The sequence below is a fragment of the Enhydra lutris genome, unplaced genomic scaffold (genome assembly GCF_002288905.1).
Source record: "Enhydra lutris kenyoni isolate GAN:26980312 unplaced genomic scaffold, ASM228890v2 scaffoldscaffold13, whole genome shotgun sequence".
Classification (NCBI taxonomy): Eukaryota; Metazoa; Chordata; class Mammalia; order Carnivora; family Mustelidae; genus Enhydra; species Enhydra lutris.
The window spans coordinates 37,530,758-37,554,787 of NW_019154097.1; the positions used below are offsets into that span (position 1 = coordinate 37,530,758).

Here is a 24,030-nt window from a genome sequence, read left to right on the forward strand (position 1 = left end):
GAGATGGGGGAGCTGCGTGCCCCCCTGCCCGTGAGATGGGGGGTGCTGCATGCCCCCCTGCCCTCAGAGGAACCGGAGAAGGGCCTGTGATGCCCCCTCCCCAGGAGAGCCCCCTCCCCAGGAAACAGGCCTCCTGCACCCTGGGGGCCACTAGCTCCTGGCACTCGTCCCCAGGGAACCTGAGACCTGACTATGTCCCACCTCCAATCTGCTATGCAGCCTTTGGCCAGGCCCCCAACCTCCCTGGGCCTCATGCTGCCCGCCTCTGAAGTGGGGATGAGGACGCTGGCCCTGCCTCCCGACAAGCAGCCACTAGAACCAACAGGAGTGTGGGCTCAGTGGGCCAGGACAGGGCAGGGTCCCCGAGCCACCTGGCACTGTGTCCGGGTCCTCTCTTCCCTCTCCCTCCAGTTTACCTGCAGGCCCACCGTACCAGTTACTGAGAGCAGGAGGGAGTTGCGGGGGGAGGGGGGGAACCATAGGCTCCGAGCGCGCCTGGATGAGGGTTCCCAGCGGGGCACCCAGTCATCGCGCCCCCTCCCCGAGTCTGCAGGCAACGCGGCAGGTGCAGCCCAGCGGAGCCCTTACGAGATGCGAGCGGCAGAAGCAAAGCCCCTCCCGGCGGCTTGCGGGGTCCCCAGGCGCGCGCCCCTACCTCTGGCCCACGTCGCTGCCCACGGAGCCCCCGCCGTGGGCCAGCAGCAGCGGGCTGAGGCCGTGCGGCTCCTCCGGCGCCGAGGCGCCGGCCGGGGCGCCCCCGGGGCCCGCCTTGCCCTCGGACGGCGAGCGCGGCAGCTTGGCCCGCGCCATCCTGCGGGAGCGCACGGGCGGGAGGCGGCGGGGGCGGTGCTCCCATCTCCGTGCCCCGCCCCGCGCTCCCCGCGCCGCCGCCGCAGTGGATCGGCCCGGCCGGGCGGGCGGGGGGCGCCGAGAGGCGGGGGGGCGGCCGTACGCGTGGGGGTGTCCCGGCGGGAGGGGTCTCGGCGCCCAGGGGCCAACGCCGCCTTGTAACGGAAGTAGTAGTAAAAATCACGACAGTCACGGCGGCGCTGGGGGAGGGGAGCAGTAGTGGCGCGGTGACAGCTGGTGGCTCTTGGCCACTCACCTCCGCAGGCAAGAGCGGCTGGAGCCCACGAGCTCGGTGCTCAGCCGTGTGCCCAAGTCCCAGGCGGCCTGCGGGTCCTGGGGACTCAGGTGGGGCTCTGGATGGCCTGCAGGAGCTGTGCCCACCTTCCAGGCCCCCCCAACCCATGCTGGCTCAGGTTGGGTGATCCCACCGCCGCCAGGTGGGACATGCCCTATGTGTCTGCCCATCCTCCCTCCATCCCACAGGGCCACCCGGTGTCCGTGGGGGCACTCTCCGAGCAGGGCCCGTATGCTAGGCTCAGCTCCGTGCCAGGCACAAGGGCCCTGCTTTGGACAAAGCAGCTGCTTCGTGGAGACCCGTCTGCACCTGATGCCCCGCTGGGGACGGCTCGGGTCACCCCGGCGACCGGGAACAACCCGGGAGACAGTACAAGCTTCAGTTTTGTTAAGTGGGGAGGTGAGGCATGGAAGTCGGAGGTGGTTCCCCAGGAGACAGAGGCGGGGAGAAACAGACGGAGGAGCCGGCAGGTGAGGCAGGTGAGGCGGCTTGGCTGGGGAGCTGCCGGCAGGTGTGTGTGGGTGCCGGGGGCCGAGGCTCTGGCTGGAGCCCGCTGGGGGCAGGAGGTGCTGAGAAGCGCGGCGGAACTCAGCGGCCAGCGCTCCAGGCCTTCCTGACCCGCTTGGACCCTGACGCCCAGACCGGGGGCCCCAGCTTGCCTGGCTTCTGGAAGGTCTGTGGAAGGACGGTGGGCCTCAGAACCCGCAGCCCCTGCTGGCCCCTCCCCAGACATGGAGAGGCAGGAAGGTCTGGCGCAGTGCCATTTGGGGTCTCGGCAGACCCCCAACACCCCCCAGGCTGTGCCCCCATCAGGAATCTGCCTTAAAGGAACAAGGTGTTTATGTGGGCAAAGCCCCACGCCTGCTCCTGGGGGTAGAGGGGGCGAGGAGATGGCGGCCACTTGTCCCTCTTCCTGCGGGACGACACGGAGCAGCTGCCCCCAGTGAGTGCGGGGCTCTGGGCAATGCCGTGGCTCCTTTGCTCAGTAAGGAGCAGGGCGGGTGGCAGGGGTGCTTGTGCGGCTACCTGGGGGGAAGGAAATCACGGGGCTCCTTGGGAGTCATTTTCACCCACAGACAGGACACAAGCTCATGGTCGTGTGGCCACGATGGCGCGGCGCCCGCCTATATGTGCCCAGACTGCCAGCGCGCCCGTCCACCGCAGGGCAGCCCGCACATCTGGCCGGGCGGCCGTGTCCACCACGGCTGCCATGTGTTCTCCCGTTCCTGGGTTTTGAGGGCACTTGGTCCACATGTGGCGATGGCTTCTGAGGTCCATGGTAAGGGGGACAAAGGAGGGTTTTCCCAGCGTTATGTATGACGTGACCTAATGGAAACCCTGGGCTGACGTGCAGGGATGGTCCACCAGGCGACCGTCAGCACCGCTCCGTCTGGAGTGGGTGGCAGAGGCCCTTCCAGCTGGCCCACTGCAGTGCTTACATAAGCTCTGATTTATTTGTTAGATGGTCATCCAGTTTACTGCATGGTCCCTGTTTCCTGTATGTGGAGGAGAGACCCCTGGGTGTGGGGCACCGAGTTCCCTGGCCACGGCACACCACAAGCAGTGTCCCAAACGGGCCACTCCCGCTGGGCTTGGACAAGCTCGAGCCCCGTGCCTGCGGCAGGGGGCGGAAGCAAAGAGCCGTCTCCCTTTCCCCGAGCACTATGAACACGGCTTTCCTCCTATTGCTGGAGCAGCCCTGTGGAGCAGGGGTTGCTCTGCATCTTCTGTGCCCAGAGGGGCTGGCGCCGGCGGAGGAGGGGAGCACAGGTGGAAGTCGCCAGGCTTCTGGAGGACTGGATGGCGGGGGAATCCACCAGGGCTGAGGGAGTGGGTGGGCGGTGATGCCCCGAGACAGGGAAGACAAGAGGAGCGGATGGGGTGCGTTGCCAGATCCACTCTGGGCATCCTTCACATGCCTGCCCGACACTGTCTTGTGGGGGACTGGGCACCCACGCCTGGCACACTGTGGGCGGCGGGGCTGGAGAGGGACCTGGAGCAGGTGAGGCCTACAGGTGGGATGTTACAGGTGTGCAGGCTGGGAAGAGGGCTGGCCCCAGAGCCTCGAGCCCAGGGAGAGGCAGAAGCTTCGCGAGAGAACGGGAGCGGCAGGCAGAGTGCGGGCTGGGGACCCCCAGGTGGGTGCCGGCCTCCACCCTCTGAAGCCAAGCTGGGGTGTGCCTGTGGGTCCTCGGCATCCTCACCCACAGCCCCACGTCGGGAGAGGCGACCCGGGGGTGTCCTGATGGTAGGCACCATCGCCGGGCCCGGGCAGTGCCCGGGCGGCTCTTGGGGGCCAGGGAGCCCATGGAAAGATGCTCAACACCGCCAGTCACGAGGGCAGCATGACTCGAACGAGACGCCACCGTGCGCTCGCCGGGACGGTGGTGATCGACCCGCAGAAAGAAAATGTGCTGGACGGACGTGGAGAACTGGGCACCGTGCACGTCGCTGGGAACATGAGAGGCTGCGGTGGTGGGAGGGCCTGGAGCTTCCTCAAAGAGCTTAACTCGGTACCCCGGTGAGCCAGCAGCTCCTACCCCGGGCAGGAAGCAGGGTCTCCGGGAGGCAGTCACGCACCGTGTCCGGCGTCACTCACAGGAGCTGAACGTGGAAGCGGCCCAAGAGCCCAAAGACAGAAGGAGGGTGAGGCGTGGTCTGTCCACGCCACGGAGCAGCACTCGGCCTCCGAGAGGAGGGAGTCCCGGCACCGGCTGCAGCGTGGCGGAGCTGGAGGTCTGGTGCCCGCAGAGGTCAGCCCGGCACCACGGGACCAGTTCTGTGTGAGCGGAAACGCTGTGGGGGAGCCGGACCCACAGACGAGGGGCGCGGGGCACGGCGTGGGGCTGCGGCCGAGGGAGGGGACAGTGTTTCACTGGGACTGTTTAGGAAGATGACATGTTCTGGGGAAGGCTGCCCGACATACATGTGACCCGAACTATGTCCCTAAACACAATTAGGATGGTAAGTTTTCTGTTCCGGGTGTGGTCCGCCGTGAAGAGAAGCTGGCGGGGAAGGCAGGGAGCCCGGCCGGAGGGGCTCCCGCTGGGCCAGCAGGGACAGGTGAGCACCGGGACGGGCGATGATTAAATCACGGTGGAGGGTTTTCCTGCCGCTGCCGGGACCACTTACCCCAAATCGAGTGGCTGAGAGCAACACGAGTTTACCGTCTCATAGTCCTGGGGCCTGGCTCCAGGCCGCACAAGGCTGCTTCCTTCTGGAGGCTCTGGAGACGGATGTTCCCCGCCTCTGCAGCTTCTCGGGGTCCCAGCCTCATGCCGCTGACCTCTGCTTCGGTCCTTCTGCCTCCCTTCTCCGAGGACCCTACGACACCGTGGGGCCACAGCAAAGATCCCCACATCAAAAGCCTCCACCTCGCCACGTCCGCAAAGGCCCTCCGGCCCGTGGTGGCGACACGCGCCAGGTACCGGGAACTGGGGTGTGGGCGTGCTGGGGGCTCTGCTGAGCCTCTGTGGCCCCGAGGGTGAACTCCTCATGCCCACAAGGAGGGTCAGAGAAGTGGCTCTGCGGGGTCACGGCCGGGGCTGCCAGGACACGCTGCCTTGCTCGGGAAACCAGTGACGAGAGAGAAAGGACGGTGCGCGTTTTTCTGCCTTTCCAGCAGGAGTTCTGGGTCAGGGTGCACACCCAGCTCCCCGTGACGAAGGAGAAGCAGCAGCTGCAGAAGCGCGTGGTTGACACATGGGGGCGAGATGCTGACGAGGCAGGTGGCAGGGCCCTGCGGGGATGCTCCTGGAGCTGCGGTCCTTGGACGCACATGGGGTCCGTGCAGGGCAGCCCGGGGGCTGTGCCAGCCCAAAGCAGGGATACGCGGCCAGCCCTAACCCAGCAGTATACGGGGCCACGTGGCGACCACAGCATCACCTAAAAAGTCCTTCCTGTTTGGTCTACGAGGCCTTTGGACCTAAGAGCCAGCGTGCGAGGAAACTGGAGGCGGAGGGACAGGCTGAAGCCCCTGGAAGGGGCAGCTGGACGCAGGTGGACAGCGGGACGCTCCACAGGAAGGAGGCCTCACATATCAGCTGTCTCTGCTGTGTGACCAGTCGCCACCAGCTTTGCCACTGCAGGCAATGCCTCCCCCCTGCCAGTGCTTCAGGGTGAGTCCGGGCAGAGCCTGGCTCCGTCTGACCTGGGGGCTCGCCAGGCTTCGGCCCTGTCCGCAGGGCTGGGCTCTCTCGCCGGCAGCTCCTCCAGACCCCGGTGGGCGGTGGGCGGCCGGGCCCCTGGTCTCACTGGCTGCCACCTGCTCCCTTCCCCAGGGCTGCCTCCTTCTTCGGCTTGCGGCACCTCCGTCTGGAGCGCCAGGCACTGGGTGCCAGAGGCCCCGTGCCTCAAAGTGCCGGCTCTTCCACATCCCGCCAGAGAAGACATCCTGCTTCCAGTGTGCTCGTGCGACGGGACTGGCCCCCAGAGAATGTCCTTCTGATCAGCTCAGAGGTCACTGAGTCTTCTTAATTATACGGTGGAGTCCCTCCCCGCGCAGGGAAGCAGCGCTGACCCAGCGGCTTGGACAAGGGAAAGCAGGTGTCCCGACGCCAGGGCTGGCAGGGCCGGCCCGGCCGGCCCTTCCGAGCTCCCTCCCCGCCTTGCCCCCGGTGGCCTCCCTCAGCCGGCCTCCAAACTGCCTTCTGTAAAAGGGCCTGTTGTGTAGGCGCAGGGCCCCCTCGACGACCTCGTGGGTACCTCGTGACCCTACTTCCACACAAGGTCCCTTTCTGAGGCCCTGGAGGGTTGGAACCCCAACATGTGACTTTAAAGAAGTTCAGCCGCTGACACCGTGTTGGGTACCGTGAACCCAGGTGTGGCCTCCCATCACATTCACGGTCCTGGGCAGCCGTGGAGATCTTGGGGGTGCCGCCCCGGGTGGGAGCTGTTCGGAATCACGAGGAGTCCCAGGATCCTAATAATCAGACAGGACACTGGACTCCTGGTCTGAGCAAACCAGTTGCGAGGGGTGAGCTCCCCCCTGGGCAACTGCTGCGGCTCCCCTCCCTGGGCCCCTCAGCCCCCACTCCCCGCCACGCCCTCCACCAATCCCTGGGCACCACCAGAGGCTCCCCAGCACATGGCATGAGTCTCGGGGGGTCCCCTGCACATGCCACTGGGAACGTGTTGCCGGGAGACAGTGGCTTCCCAGCATGGGGCTGGCCCGTGGGCCTGGCCACCCCCCAGATGGAAACGGGGTGGTTTCTCCCCATGGCCTCTCTCTCCCAATAATTCTGTGCATTCCAGTCCCCACGGCTGTCATAGCGGGGACCGTTCCCTCCCAGTTCTGAGCCCCAAAGTCCGTGGTCAGTACCGCAGGGCTGTGACCCCTGGAAGCTGCCGCGTCCCTTGGCTTGGACCATGTTCCCCTGATCCTTGCCTCTGTCCTCATACGAGCTTGTCTGTATAAAATTGCCCTCTGCTTCTCTCTCTTTTCAAATTGGGGTAAAACACACATAACAAAATTTACCATTTTAACATTTTTCGCCTCCTTCTAATGAGGACACTTGGGATAGCACTTAGGGAGAATCCTCTCTCCATCCTAAAACCCTTACTTTGGTCTCACTCGCAAAGTCTCTGCCATCTGAGGCCACATTCACAGGTTCCATGAATTAGGACGGGGACATCCTTGGAGGACTATCATTCAGCCGACCTGGGGGCGGTGGTCCTGGGCCCTGGCTGGCTGTCTTCCTGGGGCAGCTCCCACAGCCCACCTGTGTGCCCCGCTCCCGCCCAGCGGGTCCAGAGGAATGTGGCGGGGCTGGCTTGGGGGAGGGTGCCGCCGCTGTCGGGGCACCGCCTAGCCTTGGGGCCACATCTCCCCTCACGGGCATTAGAACCCCTGCCAGGCTCAGCTGGAGTTCTTGGCCGAGCTCCCCTCCAGAAGGAGAGACACGGGGCTGGGGTCCTTCTCCCTGCTCCCAGGCCCTAGTTAATTGCTCTGGAAGGGCCTAGAACGAAGGACAAACCGGCTGGAGAGGCAGAGCAAGAGAGAGAAGACACGGAGACACAGAGACAGAGAGACAGTCAGCTGCTGGTTAGCTGGGGGAGGGGGACAGGGCAGGTACCGTGGGGAGGGTCTGGGGCTCTCCAGGGGCTGCATACGGGAGCTTTCCCCGGGTGACCTCACCTCAGCCTCTCCGCCCCCCCCCCAGGGCCCATTAAGGCTGGAATGGGGCTACAGAGGAGGGAGGGAGCCAGGACGTGGGCCCCCCAGGGGGTGAGGAGGCAGCTGGCTCACCTCCCAGAAGGGACTCCCACCCCTAGAAAAGACAAAGACGCAGTGGGGGTTGGCCAGGGCCTCGCCAGGATTGGGGGGGTGGTCTCCCTGCCCAGCACACAGCTGTGGAGAGGAGAGCTGGGGACCTCTATGTCTGTCGTCTGTCCTCTCGTACTCCCCCACGCACCTGCCTCAGGCCCCAGCCCTCTGCCCAGCACAGACACCTCCCCCGCCTCCTGCAGGCCTCCTCCCTGCCCCTTGCTGCCCCAGGGGAGCTGCGTTCCCTGCCTGCAGAGTGGCCTCCTTCCTGGGCTCTAGTGAGGGTCAAGGTCACGAAGGATGCAGGGCCCCCCCAGCCCCTGAGCCCTGGGAGCCAGGAGCCATTGTTCCCACAGGCTGGGGGAGGCCCAGTGGGAGGGAGCCTCCCTTCCTCCACTGAAAACCCTATTTTCCATGTCAAGGTAGGACCCGTTCCAGAAAACACCCCAGCTAAAGGATGGGCCACGTTATTCCTAGACTCCATCCAACTTCCATGGGCCAAGGGTCTCACCGGACAAGGGCAGGAACCACTCTGCAGGCCCAGGGTGCCCTCCATGGCCCATGCCATAAGCTCCCTTAGCGCCCAGACAAGGGGGCAGGTGCCGGGTCCCTGGCTTCAGAGGCCCCCCTCCCACTTTACCCTGTGACAGCGGTGTCAGCATCCGGGGTGCCATAACAAGGTGCCACAAACTGGGGGCCCTAAGACAACAGGAACTCATCTTCTGCCCGTCCCGAGGCCAGCGGTCCTTCTGGAAGCTCCAGGCAAGGGTCCTTCTTGCCTCTCCCAGCTCCTGACTTGGGGCCACGTCCCTGCAACCTCTGCCCTTGTCCTCTCTTCTCTAGGGACATTGGTCACGGGGCTCAGCACCCACCCTAACCTAGAATCATCTCACCTTGAGAGCTTTACCTTGATCACAGCTGCAAAGGTCCTATTTCCAAAAACGATCGTGTGCACAAGCTCTGTGTAAGCACGTGTTCTGGGGCTGGGGCGGGGGGCTCGTTGCAAGCACTGTTAGGGGTCTGGGTCTGGGGTACTCTCTGCAGCCCACCCTTCCCGAAGCTCCCCCAATCAGCCTCGGAACCCCGGACAGGGCCCTTCGCTGCGCGCACGCCCAGCCTGGAGGGGACACGGGAGGCTCCACACAGCCTCTCTCTCCAGTCTCTCCTGGGACGCCCTCGGAGCTTAAGGACTGTGAAGTCAAAGCAGAGCTTAACCCCACGAAGGGAAGGGCCACCCGCCACCTGCCGTTTTCTCTTGTAGCGTCACTCCTCCGCCAAGCCTGCAACTGCGTATGCTGAAGGCCCAGCTCCCGGTGGGATGCTGTTGGGAGGCATCCCTGGGGGGTGATTAGGGTTCGCTAAGGTCCCAGCGCTCCGTCTGTCCACCACATGAAGACACAACGAGGAGGTGGCTGTAAACCAGGAAGAGGCCGCCAGCCGGACCCGCCGGCCGGCTCTGTGCCTCGGCCCTCCCGTTGCGACGGGGACGCCAGCATCTCTGGCTTCAGCGGCCTGGTCTAGGCCGTTCTGTCGCGCAGCCGGAGCGGACTGCGGTACCGCCGAGCCCTGCCGCCTCCCCGCGCTGCTCCGGACGCCTGCACGGCGCGATGGTCCCCCCACAACATGGCTACAGCGGTAAACGGCCATCACGGGGAGCCCAACAGGCGCTAATGGGAGCTACAGTTTGAAACCAAAACCGATCATGGTTTTGGAGCCCCTGGAGAATGCTGGTGCCCCTCGTGGGGGGTCCATGCCGTGCTTCACACTAATTTGGGAGGAAGCGAACTCTGAGTCATGCACACGTGTCTCCCAATGTGGGCTTAGAGCTGGCACAGCCCAGTGGCAGGATGGGGAGCACGGCTCCTGGGGGACACCCAAGTCCCTATCTTGGGGACTCCGAGACACCTCCAGGGCATGAGCAGGGGGCCCAGGACAGCCGGCACATGGACTGAGGCCCACCACTCCCCTAGCACCCAGAAGACAGAGCGGCGTGCCCAGTCCACAAACACCCACACAGGGTCCAGAGCCCAGCTGACCTGTATCGGCACACGTGGGCCTGTGCCCCTCCCCGTCCTGTCCCTCCCTGTTGTCCCTTTACTCTCCGTCTGCCTGCTGCTCACCTTCTCAGGCTGGGGGACCCCAGTCCCCAGAACCCCTGCTTGGAGAAAGGCATGACCTGCCCCCAGGAGCCTGGCCTCCACAGGGGTCACCTGCCCTTCTCTCTACCTCCCCCCCCACCACCACTCAGGCCCTTGTTCCCTGTGGGGGACCCCAGGTACACGGGGAACGGAATCAGATAGCCCCGGCCCACTCACAGTGCTGTGGGGGAGGCGCAGCGATGAGCCTTGGATCGGGAAGGTGAGTGGAAAAAAATCACCAATTTTACTCCCTTAAAGGTCCTTAAAGCTCCGGGAATTGGCCCGAACCTGGCCCCACCACTGGCTCTTCCTTGGTTGGATGGCGCAGCAGCGCTGCAGTGAGCCCCAGACGGACGCGTCCCTGGAGCAGCTTCACGGCATCCAGCATCAGCTCCAGGGGCCGCACGCCAGCGCCCGGGCCACGGCCCGACAGCGTGAAGCCAGAAGCTGCCCAGACTGTGCATGGGCCAGTGGGCCTTGGGGCTCAGGCAGGATAGAGGTGCGATGGGCAGCTGGGGGCACAGGGATTTCAGGTCAGAGCCAGGGAGCGAGGGAGGAAGACGGGGGGTCCATCAGAGAGGCCGGTGGGCAGCAGGCAGGCGCCGGGGGCAGGAACAGCCGCTCCCAGGGGTGACGGGCTCTGCAGGAGTGGCTGTGCTGGTTGAACGGAGTCTCTGGGGGGAGCTGAGGGGTTTGGCTTTAGCCCCATGTCCCCCCTGTCCGGAGCCCACCCAGTCCTACTGCACAGGTCCTGAAGGTGGCAAGAATACTCCCTCCCTGGGCCCCGCCAGCCTGGGCCCTGGCCGTTTCCCTGGCTGGCGCGTCCTCCGAAGTCTACATGTTTGCAGTGAACCCAGGCCGCCAGCTGGAGCAGGGCAAGGAGCAGGTGCTGGGGCAGAGCGGGGGTCCCACCTTGTCCCACCCTGACTATGGAGCCATCAGTCCAGCCCTGCCCATGAGTCACGGCACAGAGGAGGAGGCAGGCCCCCGGAGGTCTGAGCCCGGTAGCCCCACACAGGAAGGACCCGGCGCGAAGCAGTGAGCTCCTCTGGTGCCAAGCCAGCCACCCCTTCAGCCTGGCCGGCATGGGCGGGGGCACATCCATGGTCCTTGGTCCTCCTCTACTGTGACAGGGCCCTCTGTGTTCATCATCCGCAGGGAACCCCCACGTGCAAAACTCGGGCTAGCCTGCTGTCCCCACGGCCTCCCTCACGGCCCCCAATCTTCCCCGGACCCCCTCCAGAGCAAAGATCCCCGGTGGTGCTTGCCCTCCTGGGCTCTCGGGAGAGTCCTGGATCCTGTGCCAGTGAGCAGGGACAGTGTCCCGCTCTGAAGCCTGTGCATCTGCTGGAGCCCCGGGGAGAGAAAGAGGGGGGGAAGAGAGGGAGGGGAAGGGCCCTGGAGCGGGAGCAGCCTGGGGCGGTTCTGACCCGGCCACACTGAGATCCACCTGCGCTGGCAGCCTCTCCCATGGGGCTCAGCAATGCCCACTTACTAACAGTTACAGCTCAGGGGCTCTGACCCCCTGCTGCGGGGGCCTGAGTCCCTTCTGCTCAGCGGAGGGGAAGGGGCACGCCTCCCGCAGGGACCCCAGCCCTGCCTGCTCCTCTCCGCACCCAAAACCTGGGTTTGAGGGTCCCCAGTGGACCAAGAGCTGGGGAGTTCTTGCCCCGGGAGCCCCGACTGTCAATCACCCTGCCGCAGGGCAGGCAGGGGGTCTGTGCTCGAGCCCCCGCACCCCACCCCAGGCTCCAGCAGCGCAGGACTGCCTGTCTTCCCACTTCCCAGTTTGTTGTGTGAAATAATATTTGGCATTGCTCGACTCCAGAGAAGCAAGTCCAGCTCCCTCCTCTGTTGTCAGAGGAGCAGAGACCAACAGCCCAGTGGGGTTCCCTGGAGTCCTGGCCTCTTCGTCCTTCCTGCAGCAACCTGGTGCCCCCCCCCGCCCGCTGACACTGCCTCCAGCTGCACCCCCCACCCCGCAGGCTGGGTTCCGCCCGGCAGGCAGCTGTGGAAAGCAGCTGATCAGGGACACGCAGGCCAGGAGATGGCCACATGCCAGGCCCTTTGCCTTCACCTGTGGCTCTCCCCACCCCAGCCCTTTCCACAGTTCTCCTCGTGGGGACAAGGTGGTGGTGTCCCCGTGTCCCCCTGTACCTCAGGGTACAGAGCGCACCTGCATCTCCCTGAGCCTGGGGGTAGGCAGGGCGGAAAGCCTCTCATCTGTGTTCCAGGACAGGAGGCAGAGAAACACTTATGATGACAAAAGCCCCCACCCATGTTGCTGTCTCATCACAGTGCTGTTTGCGGGGTGACTGGGGCTGTCATCACCCCTTCCTGTGGCCCCCAGCTGTGAAGCACTCAGATCCCTAAGTCTGTCCCCCAGGATGCTAGTGCCACGTGCTCAGGTGGCCAGGTGCGCGGGAGGGTCAGCTGCAGAACTGGGGGGTGGGGTAGGCAGCAGGAGGTGGAGCGGGGAGTCCCGAGCCCCAGGCCTGGCCAGGGGCACTTCTGCAGAGTCCTGCTCTCCAGGACCTCAAGACCTGGCCCTGCAGGCAGTGGTGAAGGTCACCCCAAGACCTCAGCTGGTCCCTGGAAGTTTTGTGAGCTCTGGCTCTGCCCTCCCCCCCCACCCGGCTCCCCCTACCCCCCAAGAGAGGCCGAAGCAGCCTCCCTGACCCACGTGGGCTGAGTCCCTCCCTCCCTCCAAGGCCACAGCTGTGAGGCTGCAGTGACTCACTGCTGGTGGCTTTATTTCTCCGGAGAGCAGGAAGCCCACAGCCCTTCCTGCCCACTCGCAGCCTGCCAAGAGTCAGGGCAGAAAATCACAGCTCACCCCACAGAGCCTGCCCTGGGGCCTGGGGGCTGCAGGTGGAGGGCTGGGGGGAGGGAAAGGGCTCCAGGATAATTCTGGGTGGGGTCCGCCAGAGCCCCCAGCCTCATGGTGCTGGGGGACAGCCTGCAGTCCCAGAACCCCATGCCAGGCCCCTGCCCCCGGAAACACCCTGACAAGGTTTCTATACATGCAGAAGGGGACCGCCGGGCTGGGCAGAAGCCTGCCTCCATCCTCCACCTTGGGAATCAGTGATGGTGGAGGGGACATAGGCACTGAGGACGAGAAAGGGACAGAGGTAGAAACTCTAGGGGCCCATATCCCAGGCATCCAGGAAGTGGCCTCCAGCAGCCCGGATTCCCTGGCTCCTCCTCCCTGAGCTAGGACTGTCAGCTGCGACCCAGGCTGGGCCTCCCTACTTGTGAGTCCTGACGGATGGGGGTCTCAGCCGGTCTCAGCCGCCCCACCTCCAAACACAACCCTGGCCCCAGTAAGACCTAGGAGCATAGCCTGTGAGCATGAGGGGTTCACAAGAGGGACAAAGCCACACCTGAACCAAAAAGTTTGAAAACAAAGCTCTTCTCACTGTGCTCCTGGCACAGTGGCTGGCAGGGGGCAGAGGAAAGATCCCTCCAGGTCGCCACCGTGCCCATTCCTCAGTGCCCCCCACCCCAGCTGGCTGCTCCTGGAACCCTGGGCAGCCAACACCGCACCTCCCAGGCTCCCCTCCGGTCTCCAAGCAAGCAGGGGTAGCATCACCTGGAACCCAGCAGGAGAGGTGCAAACCAGTGGCCCCCTCCCCACCCAGGAGCCCCGTGGACCCTCCAAGGGCCAGCCACATCCACCAAGGCCCTGTGCCTCCTCTCTGGGACAAGCAGGGAGAAGACCTCTGCCACCCACTCCTGAAAGCAGAGGGATGTGTGGCTTAAATTATGCCAACCGCAGACGCTGGCATTTACCGACACAGCCAGAGGCCCCCGGCCTTCTCCGGGCGACAGACGCCATTCCTTCCCACGTTGGAAAAAATCTCTGGGGCTGCTGTTCTCAAGATTTGACGGAGTCCCAGGGAAGCAGGTGCTGAGGGGCTGGTGTTGCCCTAGGAAGATGCTGAGAATGCAGGTCCAGCTCTGTGTTCCAGGAGGGCAGGAGCGCCCTGGCCACAGGCAGAGTTCTCCTGACCCCTCTGTCTCCCCAGAGAGGGATGTGAAACTTTCCCTGTGTGTGCTCTTGGGTGGGCTTGTCATTACAACCTTCAGTCCCACAAGAGGAACCAGGGAGCGGGAAGCCCGTCTACTGAACTCTTGACCTTGACGGTGAGTGGGCAGACGGGGTCAGCTCGGCTCTCCTCCCGATGAGAATGCAAGCAGATGGGACGCTCTGCTTCCGGCGGTGGGCACAGCGGTCTTAAAACCCCTTTCCACATGCTTTGGCAGCTCCTCACCGTCCTTACACACTGACCTTGTTCATAAATCTGACTTTTCCCAGGTCAGCTTCTGCAAACGATCATCCCAGGGGCTCAGTCTGAGTCCGACCCTTTCAACTTGTGTGCGCTAGGTGCTGATGCCAACGGCTGCACCGTGGGAGGGACACTGGACCTCGCCCAGCTGGTCCCCGGCTGGGCGGGGAGGGACCTGCAGGTGCCCCGGGGCCATGGAGGGCGGCTCGGCACACCCAGCAAGGAGAGCCAGCTCCTTCCACAGCGCTGCAGGCTCTGCCGCTGAGTCCCTGCGCTTGCAGTGAAGGCGGGTGGAAAAGCGCCTCCCTTGAGGCTGACGGAGCTTAAGTGCCGGGTGTTTACCCAAGACAGCTATTTGGGGAAAAGGCAGAGAAAAGCAACGTTTCTTCCAGCTTCCTGCCAGCTCTCCTGGTGTACGAATTATTCCCAAGAGCTGGTTCTGCAGGTTTCTAACTGAAAGACTCATGTTGGTTTTCTCCAGCCAGGAGAATTGAAGGTGAGGGACCGTGGTCACCCTCCCTAAGCGACCACGGCAGGGGCTTGAAAGAAGCTCCCTTAGCTAAGAATAAACGGCCGCAGCCAGAGTCTGGAGGACACCGGCCTTCAGCCAGACTCCCGGGCTCGGCCGCCGGCTTGCTTCTGGCCCTGGCCTTGTCCCCCAAGCCAGCCGGGCTTGGAGTGGGGTGGGGGCAGGCACGCGCAGCGGGGAGGCCAGGCCGGTGGCGGTCTTTGGGAGGACTCCCCAGTGCAGAGCTCCCCGTCCCATCCCCGGGCCCCCTGCAGGAAGATGCGCGCCCCCCTCGCCCAGCCCCCACCGAAACTTCCCCTGCCCGGAAGCCCGGAAGCCCGGAAGCCCGGGAAACCCGGGAAAAGTTGAAGGGCAGCGGGCGGCGCGCCGGACTTCAGCACCGCGGACAGCTCCGAGCGCACGGCGACCCCCGCCCCTACCTGTCGTCGTTCTGGAAGGACGGGTCTCCCAGCAGCAGGTCCCGGAAGCGGTACCGCGGCGGCAAGGGCAGCACCTCCGTGTCCAGGTCGCTCATCTTGAAGCTGCCGGTGTCCGGGCGCTCGCCGTCCCCGCGGCCGCCGTCCCTGCCGCCCGGCTGCCTGCGGGCACACGCCAGCGCCCCCTCAGCCCGCGCCCGCGCCGCGCCCGCTCCCCCCCGCCCCGCCCCGGGCTCCGCCTCCCGCAGACCCCCGCCCGCAGGGTCAGCAGAGCCATCCGCGGTCTGCATCCCCAAGAACCCCCACCCCACCCCCATCTCCCACACACGTCCGCCTGCGGGGTCAGCGGGAGAGCGGCCCCGCCCACATCCCCCAAGGACCCCCTCCACTCGGAGCCCGGTCAGCTTCATGCAGCCCCAGCCCGCCCACCTGCCCCCCCCCCCCCCCCGGCCCCCTGCAGGCCCCTGCCTGCTGGGTCAGCCAGGCACAACCCTCCCCCTCCCTGGACCCACCACCCCTCCCCCCTGGCATCCCCTTCCCCTTGTGCATCCCCCTCCCCTTCCAAAGACCCCTGCCTGGTGAGCCCACATCAGCTCTCACCACACCTGCACCCCCAGTCCCCCTCCCTACCCAGCCCTGCCTTCTGCAGGCCCCTGTCACCCACACCAGCCAGCCCCCCCCCAACTCCACCCTACCCACCAGGCCTGTGGCCACTGGAACGCACAGCACCTGTCAGGGGCTCACTCCAAAGCACACAGGGAGAGGTTTGTCAAGGCCAGTTCAGGGTCATGAAGCCCGCCCAGCAGCCCCCTCCACAATCCTTGCTGCTAAGGCTGTCAGCTCAGTTTTCCTCCAGGTCCAGAACACCCGTCTTTGACCCAGAGACCCCCTCCCAGAACCTCAGGCTCCTGGGGAGGGGGAGCGCCTGACCAGAAGACTTAAGAGAGGACTCTGTTCTTGGCCTCCCTGGGGCCAAGGGGCTTGTCTCAGATCAGAACCTAGGAGTGGGGTGTCACTTGGGGAGGGCTGAATTGCCCTTGGCGGTGTCCACAGGATTCAGAGACCACAGAGTCCCCTGCCCCCATCACCTGAGTGGAAGAGACTCGACCATGCTGGCACAGGGGGTTTGGAGCCAGACTAGGTAAGCCAAGAGGCTCCCTGGAGTTGCAAGCGTCTTTCGGGGCTCCTGCCCCTTTCCCGTCCGCCCCCATCACCACACTGGAGTGCGTTTTGGCTAGTTACCTGTAATAGAAGTGTGGGCAGATGCCAGTGCAGCCACGCCCAGGCTCCTGGCCTTCTGGGCAGCAGCTCCCAAGGCTCATGCATCCTCTCTGCTCTCCAGGCGAGAGGGTCACTAACCACCCCTTGAGCCCATAACCTCAGAACAGCTCAGTGGCTCCTGGCCCAGCAGGACAGCTGTGCATCTCTTAATGGGATGCCTCCGTGGCACAGATGTGCAAACAGGGACCCAGGCTCCCAACCTCACCCTGGACTCCCGGTCCTTTGGCATTGGCAGACCTTCCAGGGCAGTCCAGTCCCAGGTCACCCCTTGGTGTTGCTTCCCAGACAGCCCGTGGTGGGGTGTTTGGGAGAAAGCAGGAATCCTTCCCTTGCAGCCTCTACCTGCTGGGCTCACCCTCCCCAGGCTCCTGTAAGAGCGAAGACCCCGAGGAGGGCCACACCACAGCTCTGATTCTCTAGAGTAGGGGGGCCCTGGGCTGGGCCTCCTGGACCCTGGGCCCCTTCTAAGCTGCTCCAGGGAGAGCAGAAGGAGCTGGGGACAGTGCCCTCCACTTTAGCAGCCCTGTTCCCCAGTCTAAAGCTGGGCTGGCAGGAGGGTGGCAGGAGGACGCAGGAGCTGGACTTGGCCTCCAGGCAGGCACAGGAGTCTGCTGACCACACTCTGTTCCCCGAGCTGGAAAATTGAGGGCAGGCTGTGCCCAGAGGCTGGGAGCGGCTGCAGGGTTGGGGGGCACTCACCTGGAGCACAAGATCCTCTCAGGCAGGCAGGCGGGCGCCTAGAATCCCTCCTCTCCTTCCTCAAACCCAGAGGGTCAGGCACATTCCCTGAGCCCCCAGCAAGTGCTCATCCCACACTCCCTGTGCCCTGAACACGCAACAGGGGGGTCTCGGCACCCCCATCCCACAGGCCTCAGAGCTGCTCAAGGACTCGGAGCACTCTCAGGCCAAAGCTGCAAGTTGCAGGCGCAGGCCCGACACGCCCGCACGCTATTTTCCCAGGTTACAAGGTCAACCCCGAGGATCTGGCAATGTTTGAAAAACAACATTTTCCTAATTGCATCAGTGTGGCTGCGTGTTTTTCCTTGGTCACGCGCTGGCTGGGCTGTGGGGAGGTGCAGGCGGGCAGGAGGGCAGAGCCTGGGGGCTGTAATTTCTCTGTTTGGCTCCTCTCTTGCTGAAAGCCTCCTTCAGTGGCAGAACCCCGAGAGACTGCCAGCTCCCCGGGCAGGGCTGCCCCTGATTCCTTCCCAGGCTTGAGCTGCCTTGGGTCCTCCGTCTCTCCTAACCTCAAGGCCCAGACCTGCAGGGTCCGCTGAAGAGTTCAGAGGGGGGGGAAACTCCGCTGCGTGGGGGTGGGGGTGGGGGCAGGAAGCGCACCAGGAGCTGGCAGGCCTGGCCTCCCACTCCTGGGGTGGGTAAGGCTGTGTTGCCTTCATCCCTGATGGTGCCGCTGGGACACAGGACACTGGAGTCAGTACACGGGCACCCCACAGGCCTCCTGGCACCCTGCCTTGTTCCTCCAGCAGAGCTGAAAGCCCAGGACTGTTTGTTGTGCTAGCTGAGGACTGGGGCCCCCGGGGTCTCCTGGAAAGTGGCCCATGGCTGAGCCATGCTCCCTGAGGCACTGGGGTCTGGTAGAGATCTCTCCCCAAGCCCTAAGGCACGTGTCCCTGAGAGCTTCTGGGCACCCGGGAGGCATGCTGTCCCATCCCTGCCGCGGCTGAGGTGGTCTGGGTGGGGCAGGGACAGGACCCTGGCTTGGCTGCCCAGACACAGTGTCCACTGCCCCCTTCCTGCTCCCTTTTCCCCGCCTGACCTGAGGGGCCTGGGGAGGAAGCCTGGGAAGTCCGCGACTGTGCCCGCTGTCTTTATATCTCCTGTGATGTGGCCGCACCAGAGGACCGCTGATTTCTACAAGCACCGTGTGCTCTGGCGGCCCAAGGAAGTCTCCCATCTCCCCAGCCCTCACATGCCCTCAGGACAAGCCCGGGAGCCCCCTCTGTGGGACCTGCCAACCCTTGGAGCCAGGGTAGAGTGGGGGACGTCCCTGCTCCTCCTGGAGACTCTCAGGGCCCGTGGGCACCAAGCATGAGGCCCAGGCAGCAGCAGAGGGATCAGAGGGCTCGAGCAAGGCTCAGGCCTGTCCCCTCAGTTCATGCTGGGTAGCCCCAGTGGAGTCACTGCCCCTCTCTGAGCTGCAGCTTCCTCATCTATAAGTAAGAGTGCCTCCATCCTCCCAGGCTGGTTGTAAAGGGGTAAAAAGGAGGTGAGTGTGACACATACGGTGTAACCCTGGCACAGGACGGCTTCATCTGCATCAGTGTCTAATTCCAGGCTGGCTGGGCAGCGTCTGGCCAAGTTCCCATGGATAAAGGTTCCAATGCCAAGCGTCAGGTTCCTGGGGTGGCCAACACCCCATCCTGCCATTTCCAGGTCAGCTGGAGGCCCCTCTGGGGAGCTGGGATTTGTGATGCTGACCCCAGGCAGAGAGGCCGAGGACAGGAAAGGATGCATACAGCCGACACACAGTGAGTTCCGTGCGTGCACTTTCCCGCTCCCCAAACCCCCAACCCTGCGGGAGGAGAGCCTCGGCAGCCCAGCGGGGTGGCATGGAGTCCCGGAAACAAAGAGCACAGAGCCAGGACTCATAGCACCTCTCCTCTGAGGTGAGGACCCATGGGCTCACGGAGCCCAAGGACCTGAAGCTCAGGAATAGGCCACGGGGGAGAGAAGCCAGGCTGGCCTGATGCCGGAGCCTCCTGCTACCAGTGGACGTGCTTGCTGCCTTTGGGTGGCGAGGGGCAGCCCCGAGAGCCAGGAAGTCCTGCTTCTCCATCCTGCTTGCACTGGCCCCCCTGGTGCTCAAGGGGCCGTCAGCAGGACCACGGGAAGGTAAAGGGTCAAAGACCTGCTCCTCCCACCAAAGGCACCAGGACCTAACGGTCTTACGTGCTGTTTCTGCTCCCTCAGTCAGACGGCTCCAGAGCCCAGAAGGCAATGGAAGCTTCTCTGCTCCTCCATCGGGGTTGGCCCCAACCTGTCGCTGAAGTCACACTCGCACGGGACCAACGTTGGCATCAGCCCATCTCCCTTAAGACCCGCTGTACAAACAGCCTGAATCGACTGTTCATGATGGGATCCAGGAGCTGTTAATGTCGCACAACCAAAACCAAATTCAGTTTACCTAAAAAAACGTGCAACGTACTTTGTTATGCTGAGAAATTCAAGGACACAGTCCATCTGGATCTCATTGGCAGGTCCAAAAAAATATTTGTTAAGATCCAAAACCCACGGATACGTTCCACAGAGGAAAACACACCCCCACCTTAATTAACAACAATAAAAGGAACCTTCCAGCAATCGAGGCCAACATGGTGCCTGTGGCCTGGGATGCCAGTCTGCCTGGTACGACAGGAGCCAGCCCAGGGGACAAAGACAAGAGCCAGAAGAACGAAGGCTGAAAAGAAATGCACGCGTCTCCTGGCGTGTGGCCAGCACGCCCAGAACCCCCGAGAGAATCAACTCAAGAACTGTTAGAACAAACGGGAGCATCTCGTCGCCGAGCCCCACCTGAGCACACCCACAAGCCAGGAGCAGGAGCAAGAACACGGCGGCAAGCATCTCAGACAGACCCCGCTCACGGTGGCCGCATGGACCCCTGGAGCCGAGGGGACTGCGGGGGAGACCGCCCGGCACGCGGACACCGGCTGGAAGCCGTCGCTAGCAGGACAAGAAGGTCATGCTCCCGACAGGTCCACAGAGTGATCCCTAGACAAAGCAGCAACTCATTCCCATCAACACACGTGGTCAATCTCTCAAAATGTGACAAACTGTTTCCGAAATTCAGACCGAAAGATAAATGTGAAACCCGGGCCAAGACCGGCCTCGTGGCTGTCGGCACAAGCCGCAGCCACGGGAGCCCTGGGGTTTGGCACGAGAAAGGACACGTGGCAGGGAGCCGGGGACATGGAGGGGTGGTGGGCGTGGTGGCCCTCCCCACCCACACCAACCACGGTGACGGGACATGGGGACGTGGGCCTGGCGGGGTAGGGGCTGGAACGTAGGTACCCGGGTTGCAGCGAACACGAGACCCCACCTTGCGGCCGCCCATGGAGGAGACTGGAACAGGACGCCGGGAAAAGCTATCTGGCGTGGAGAAGGCCTCTAACGCGTGACGACAACAGCACGTCGAGAAACGGAGCAGAGGGCAGAACCGCGATCTCCAGGGACAGCCACCGCTGCTGGCAGCAGCATCCCACCAGGTCCCCCACGGGACCGCCCGCAGGTCACAGAGGAAAGACACACGGGCACAGAACGGCGAAGGACGGGAACGTGGCAGGTCAACGAACACACACAAAGTGGTCAGCGTTCACTGAAGCAGCTTTCCGCCCCTCTGGCGTTCAGGGAGACAGAGCCCAGCACGGGCACATGCTGGTGGCCGCGTGTGGTCCAAGAACGTCCAGAACGGGGAGGGCGTGGGGCGGGCTCCCGTGCCCGTGCCTGCCATGCGGACACGAGTGGAGCCGCTGGGAGCCATGCCCTGGCTATGAGGGAACAGCAGGGCTGTCCCGCCTGGAGACGTTGCCCTCACAGGGGGTCTCACACTGAAGACAGCACAACTCCAGTCCCAAAGAACCTCCACAAGAGGGCGTTTCCTCTGGGCACCCAGCTTGTGGGCACGGACTGTCCCCACCGTGCGGTGACCTTGGTTCAGGGGCAGCAGCAGGTGGAAAGGCCACGTCCCATCCACAATGCTACACGAGGAGCCTGTGTCACATGAGCTTGCTGCTGGAGGCCGGGAGGCCAGGACTGGCCCTGCCCCCGGCTTCCCCAGGCCAGAGCGCCCGTCCCCTGGCCCTTGTCCTGGACCCACCTCTGGGGGGAAGTGCCCTGCTCCCCACACCGGGCGTGGGGTGTCCTGGGAAAACGGTCCTCTCCCCAGGGCCGTTGTAGGGGTCCGGATTGCTGACCGTGCTAATGGACTGTCCCAGGGCCCACGGCAAGTGGCAGTTTCTCTAAGGGACACGGTGTCTCTCCTATGACGTGTCCCTCCGTGGTTCAAACTCAGTTCAAAATTCCCAAGGAGCCTGGAGAACCACGCCCATCAGAGGCATTGGGGATGGGGGACGTGCGCACGTGGACGTGTGCACAGACGCATGTAAACACACGTGTGTGAGTACGCCCGTGCGCATGGGTGTGTGTGTGAGCACGGCCCCACGCACCCCTGCTCATCTTCCAGGAGAGCCCCGAGGTCACTGCAGCGTCGTCAGGGCGGGGGGTGGTGGAGAGCGGGCATGGTGCCCGGGGAAGCGGATAGCCACGGACGGCTAAGTGCTTCCTCTGCCGATAATTAAAAAGCCAGAACCTTTCAAGCTCCTCAGCAGCAGGTGGGCAAGCGTCTCTGGGGAGCATCCGCCCTCTCTCCACAGGGGACGGGGCTCTGACTCCTTGCCTCGAACTGCTGGCTCCCCACTGCCTCCCCCCTACGTTGAGTTCCAGAGGGAGAGCTTGGAACACGTCACTGAGCTGAATTCAAACGGGAAAGTCACCCGAACAGACCCTTCACAGTAGCTCTCTCCATGCACGGAGCTAACCTGGAGGGCAGGCAGGAAGGACTTGGTCATGCTGGGGATGCAGGGCCTCGGGCCTAGGTCCAGGGCCCTGTCCCTGTCACTGACCTGCCCTGAGCCCGACGTCCACCCAGAAGCCATGGGGATCTGTAGTCCCCACCCCGCCCACCCAGCTGGGCTTGGGCCTACCTCTTAAGAAAGCCCCCCGTTGCACACGCCAACAAGGACATGTCTTGTCCTTGTTCCTGGTCCCTCAGGGATGGGCGGTGGGTCCGTGTCCAGAACACCAGGCCCAGCACTCCCCCACTGGGTGCCCACGACCCTTAGCTGGTCTTGCCCGAGAGCAGCGTCCCATCCTCTGGCCAAAGGTGCCCGAGGACCTGTCCCTCCGGCAGGACGCATGGGATGGGGGCCCCTTAGGAACCTGTCAGGACAGCCAGCCCGAGGTGGGAACGTGAACTCGCCTCTGTCACGGCCAGGCATGGGGGCTCCCACAGAGCACAGCTACCCCATCTGTCCCCGCCAGGCCCCTGCTCAGCCCACAGAGCTGGCCACGGGGCGTGCCCCCGAAGGCTGCCCTGCCCTGCAGAGGTGTCCTCGTGAAACAGAAGCCCGGTGCGGCTGTCACTGTCCACGTGGGACACCTCACTTCTGGCAGGTCCTCGGCTCTTTGAGTCTCGCGCTCTCGCGTCTAAGAGAACCCAGTGCTGGGTGGCTCCCCGGTCCTCTGACACCTGTCAGTGCCTCCAGGGTCACGTTCCCACCAACACCCTCAGGGCTCCCACAAGGACTCCACGCCAGGCTGTCAGCCTCTCCTGGGCCCCAGGCCCCTGCCGGCCTGGCCCTGTCATGGTTACTGCGGGTACAAACCCCGAGCTCTGGTCACAGTCCCCACAGGGGCAGTCCGGAGAGCTGGCTGTCACTTGGCTGGGGAATAGACAGGTTGGTCGACTTCCCCGAGCCTTGCCACACCCGTGTCCCACAGGGTCAGGGAGGACCTCTTTGGGCCTCCAGGTCCACCAGGTCCTCAAGTGCTGGCCCTGAGACCACAGGAGCCCCTGTCTCCCTGCACCGCCCAGCGCAGCAGTCATGGGCGCCCCCACAGAGGCCGAGTTCCACCTGCTCTCCTGCCCGCTTCCCGCCCTGACCCCTCGGGAGAAACGTGAGCTTGTGCTCTGTCCCCATGCACTGTCCCCAGCGGCTCGGCAGGGGTGGAGCTGACAAGGACGCTCGCCCCTATGCCTGAGCCACAGCGTGGGCAGCGGACACCATGGCCTCCATGCTGCTTGGGACCCGGCCACGGCCCCTTCCTGCTGCTGCCCAGCAGCCCAGAGCTGAGTCCTAAGGTTCCGGGTCCCCTCCGCTACCAAGGACATGGCGGCCAGCCTTCTTTTCAGGAAACCAGCACCAGCTGAGGTCCCCAGCAACGGCCTCTGGCCCGGTCGCTGTCAGTGTGTCAGGCAATATCATGGGCCAGCAAGAGCCACTGCCTGGGGTGGCTGGCGTGTCCGGAGGCCTCCAGACCTCCCTGTCCCCCACGGGACAGCCCAGAGCAACAACACGGCGGACTGTCTACTACGCCCCCCGTGGAAGGTCCGGACGGCATCACAGACTTCTCTGGAGTGGCTCTCGAGGGACTCAGTCCAGGCAGCCGGCCCGGCCCCGCCTCCATCCCCCGCAAACATTTTAAACTCACCAGCGTCTACTGTGAGCCTCACCTCCTGGGCAAGGCCCCTGGCTCCGCAGGGGAAGAAGATTTCGGGGGAAGGTGCGGAGGAGGACACCCACCGCACACACAGCCCGAGAGCTCCCGAGCCGACTTGACCGCCTGCGGCGTCTGGGGCTGCTCCCGAGCCAACACCCATCTTGGGGCGCCCCCCAGACTCCCCCACCCCACCCCCCCTCCAGCAGCAGGCAGGGCCCCGCTCCACATTCCAGGGGCCCCACTCTCCTACTGCAATGCACGCGCACACACACCCAGGCACGCACACACCCGCCCGTCAGGCCCCTTCACGCACAAGGCTCTGGACACACTCAGGGAGACGTGCCCAGGGCACAGTTCCGGGGGCTTGTCTGGAGAGAAAGCAGGCAGCCCTCCGAACAGCCTGCAAACCCCCGCTTCCTCCGGCAGCCCGAGCAGAAACCTCGGTGAAGAATTCACACTTAGTCACTAACCCTCCGTGGGGAGAGGAAGTCACAGTCACAGAGCCGACCTCGGCCACCCCGCGGGTTACTCAGACCCAGACGGGCGGACAAGCTGGCGGGCGCACGGACTGGCACACTTAGCGGCCGTGGGGCAGCTGGGCGTGAGGACACAGGTCACACCCACAGACCCACCCTCTGACAGAAGCACAGCCCCCAGCGGCCACCCCCACCTCAGTCTCCTCACTCACCGCTGTCTTTCCGAGCTGCTGCTGCAGACCCCCCTGGATGAAGG

General features: G+C 64.3%; 1 protein-coding gene across 1 annotated transcript in view; it reads right to left on the minus strand.

The window, feature by feature from the left end:
* The window catches only part of LOC111145468 (potassium sodium-activated channel subfamily T member 1), a 50,176-nt gene extending 35,297 nt beyond the window's left edge, over positions 1–14,879 (minus strand). Inside the window, exon 1 of the mRNA XM_022500364.1 lies at positions 14,785–14,879. Coding sequence (XP_022356072.1) covers positions 14,785–14,879 — 95 coding nt within the window. The remainder of the gene's footprint in view (positions 1–14,784) is intronic.
* Between the last annotated feature and the right edge of the window lie 9,151 nt (positions 14,880–24,030).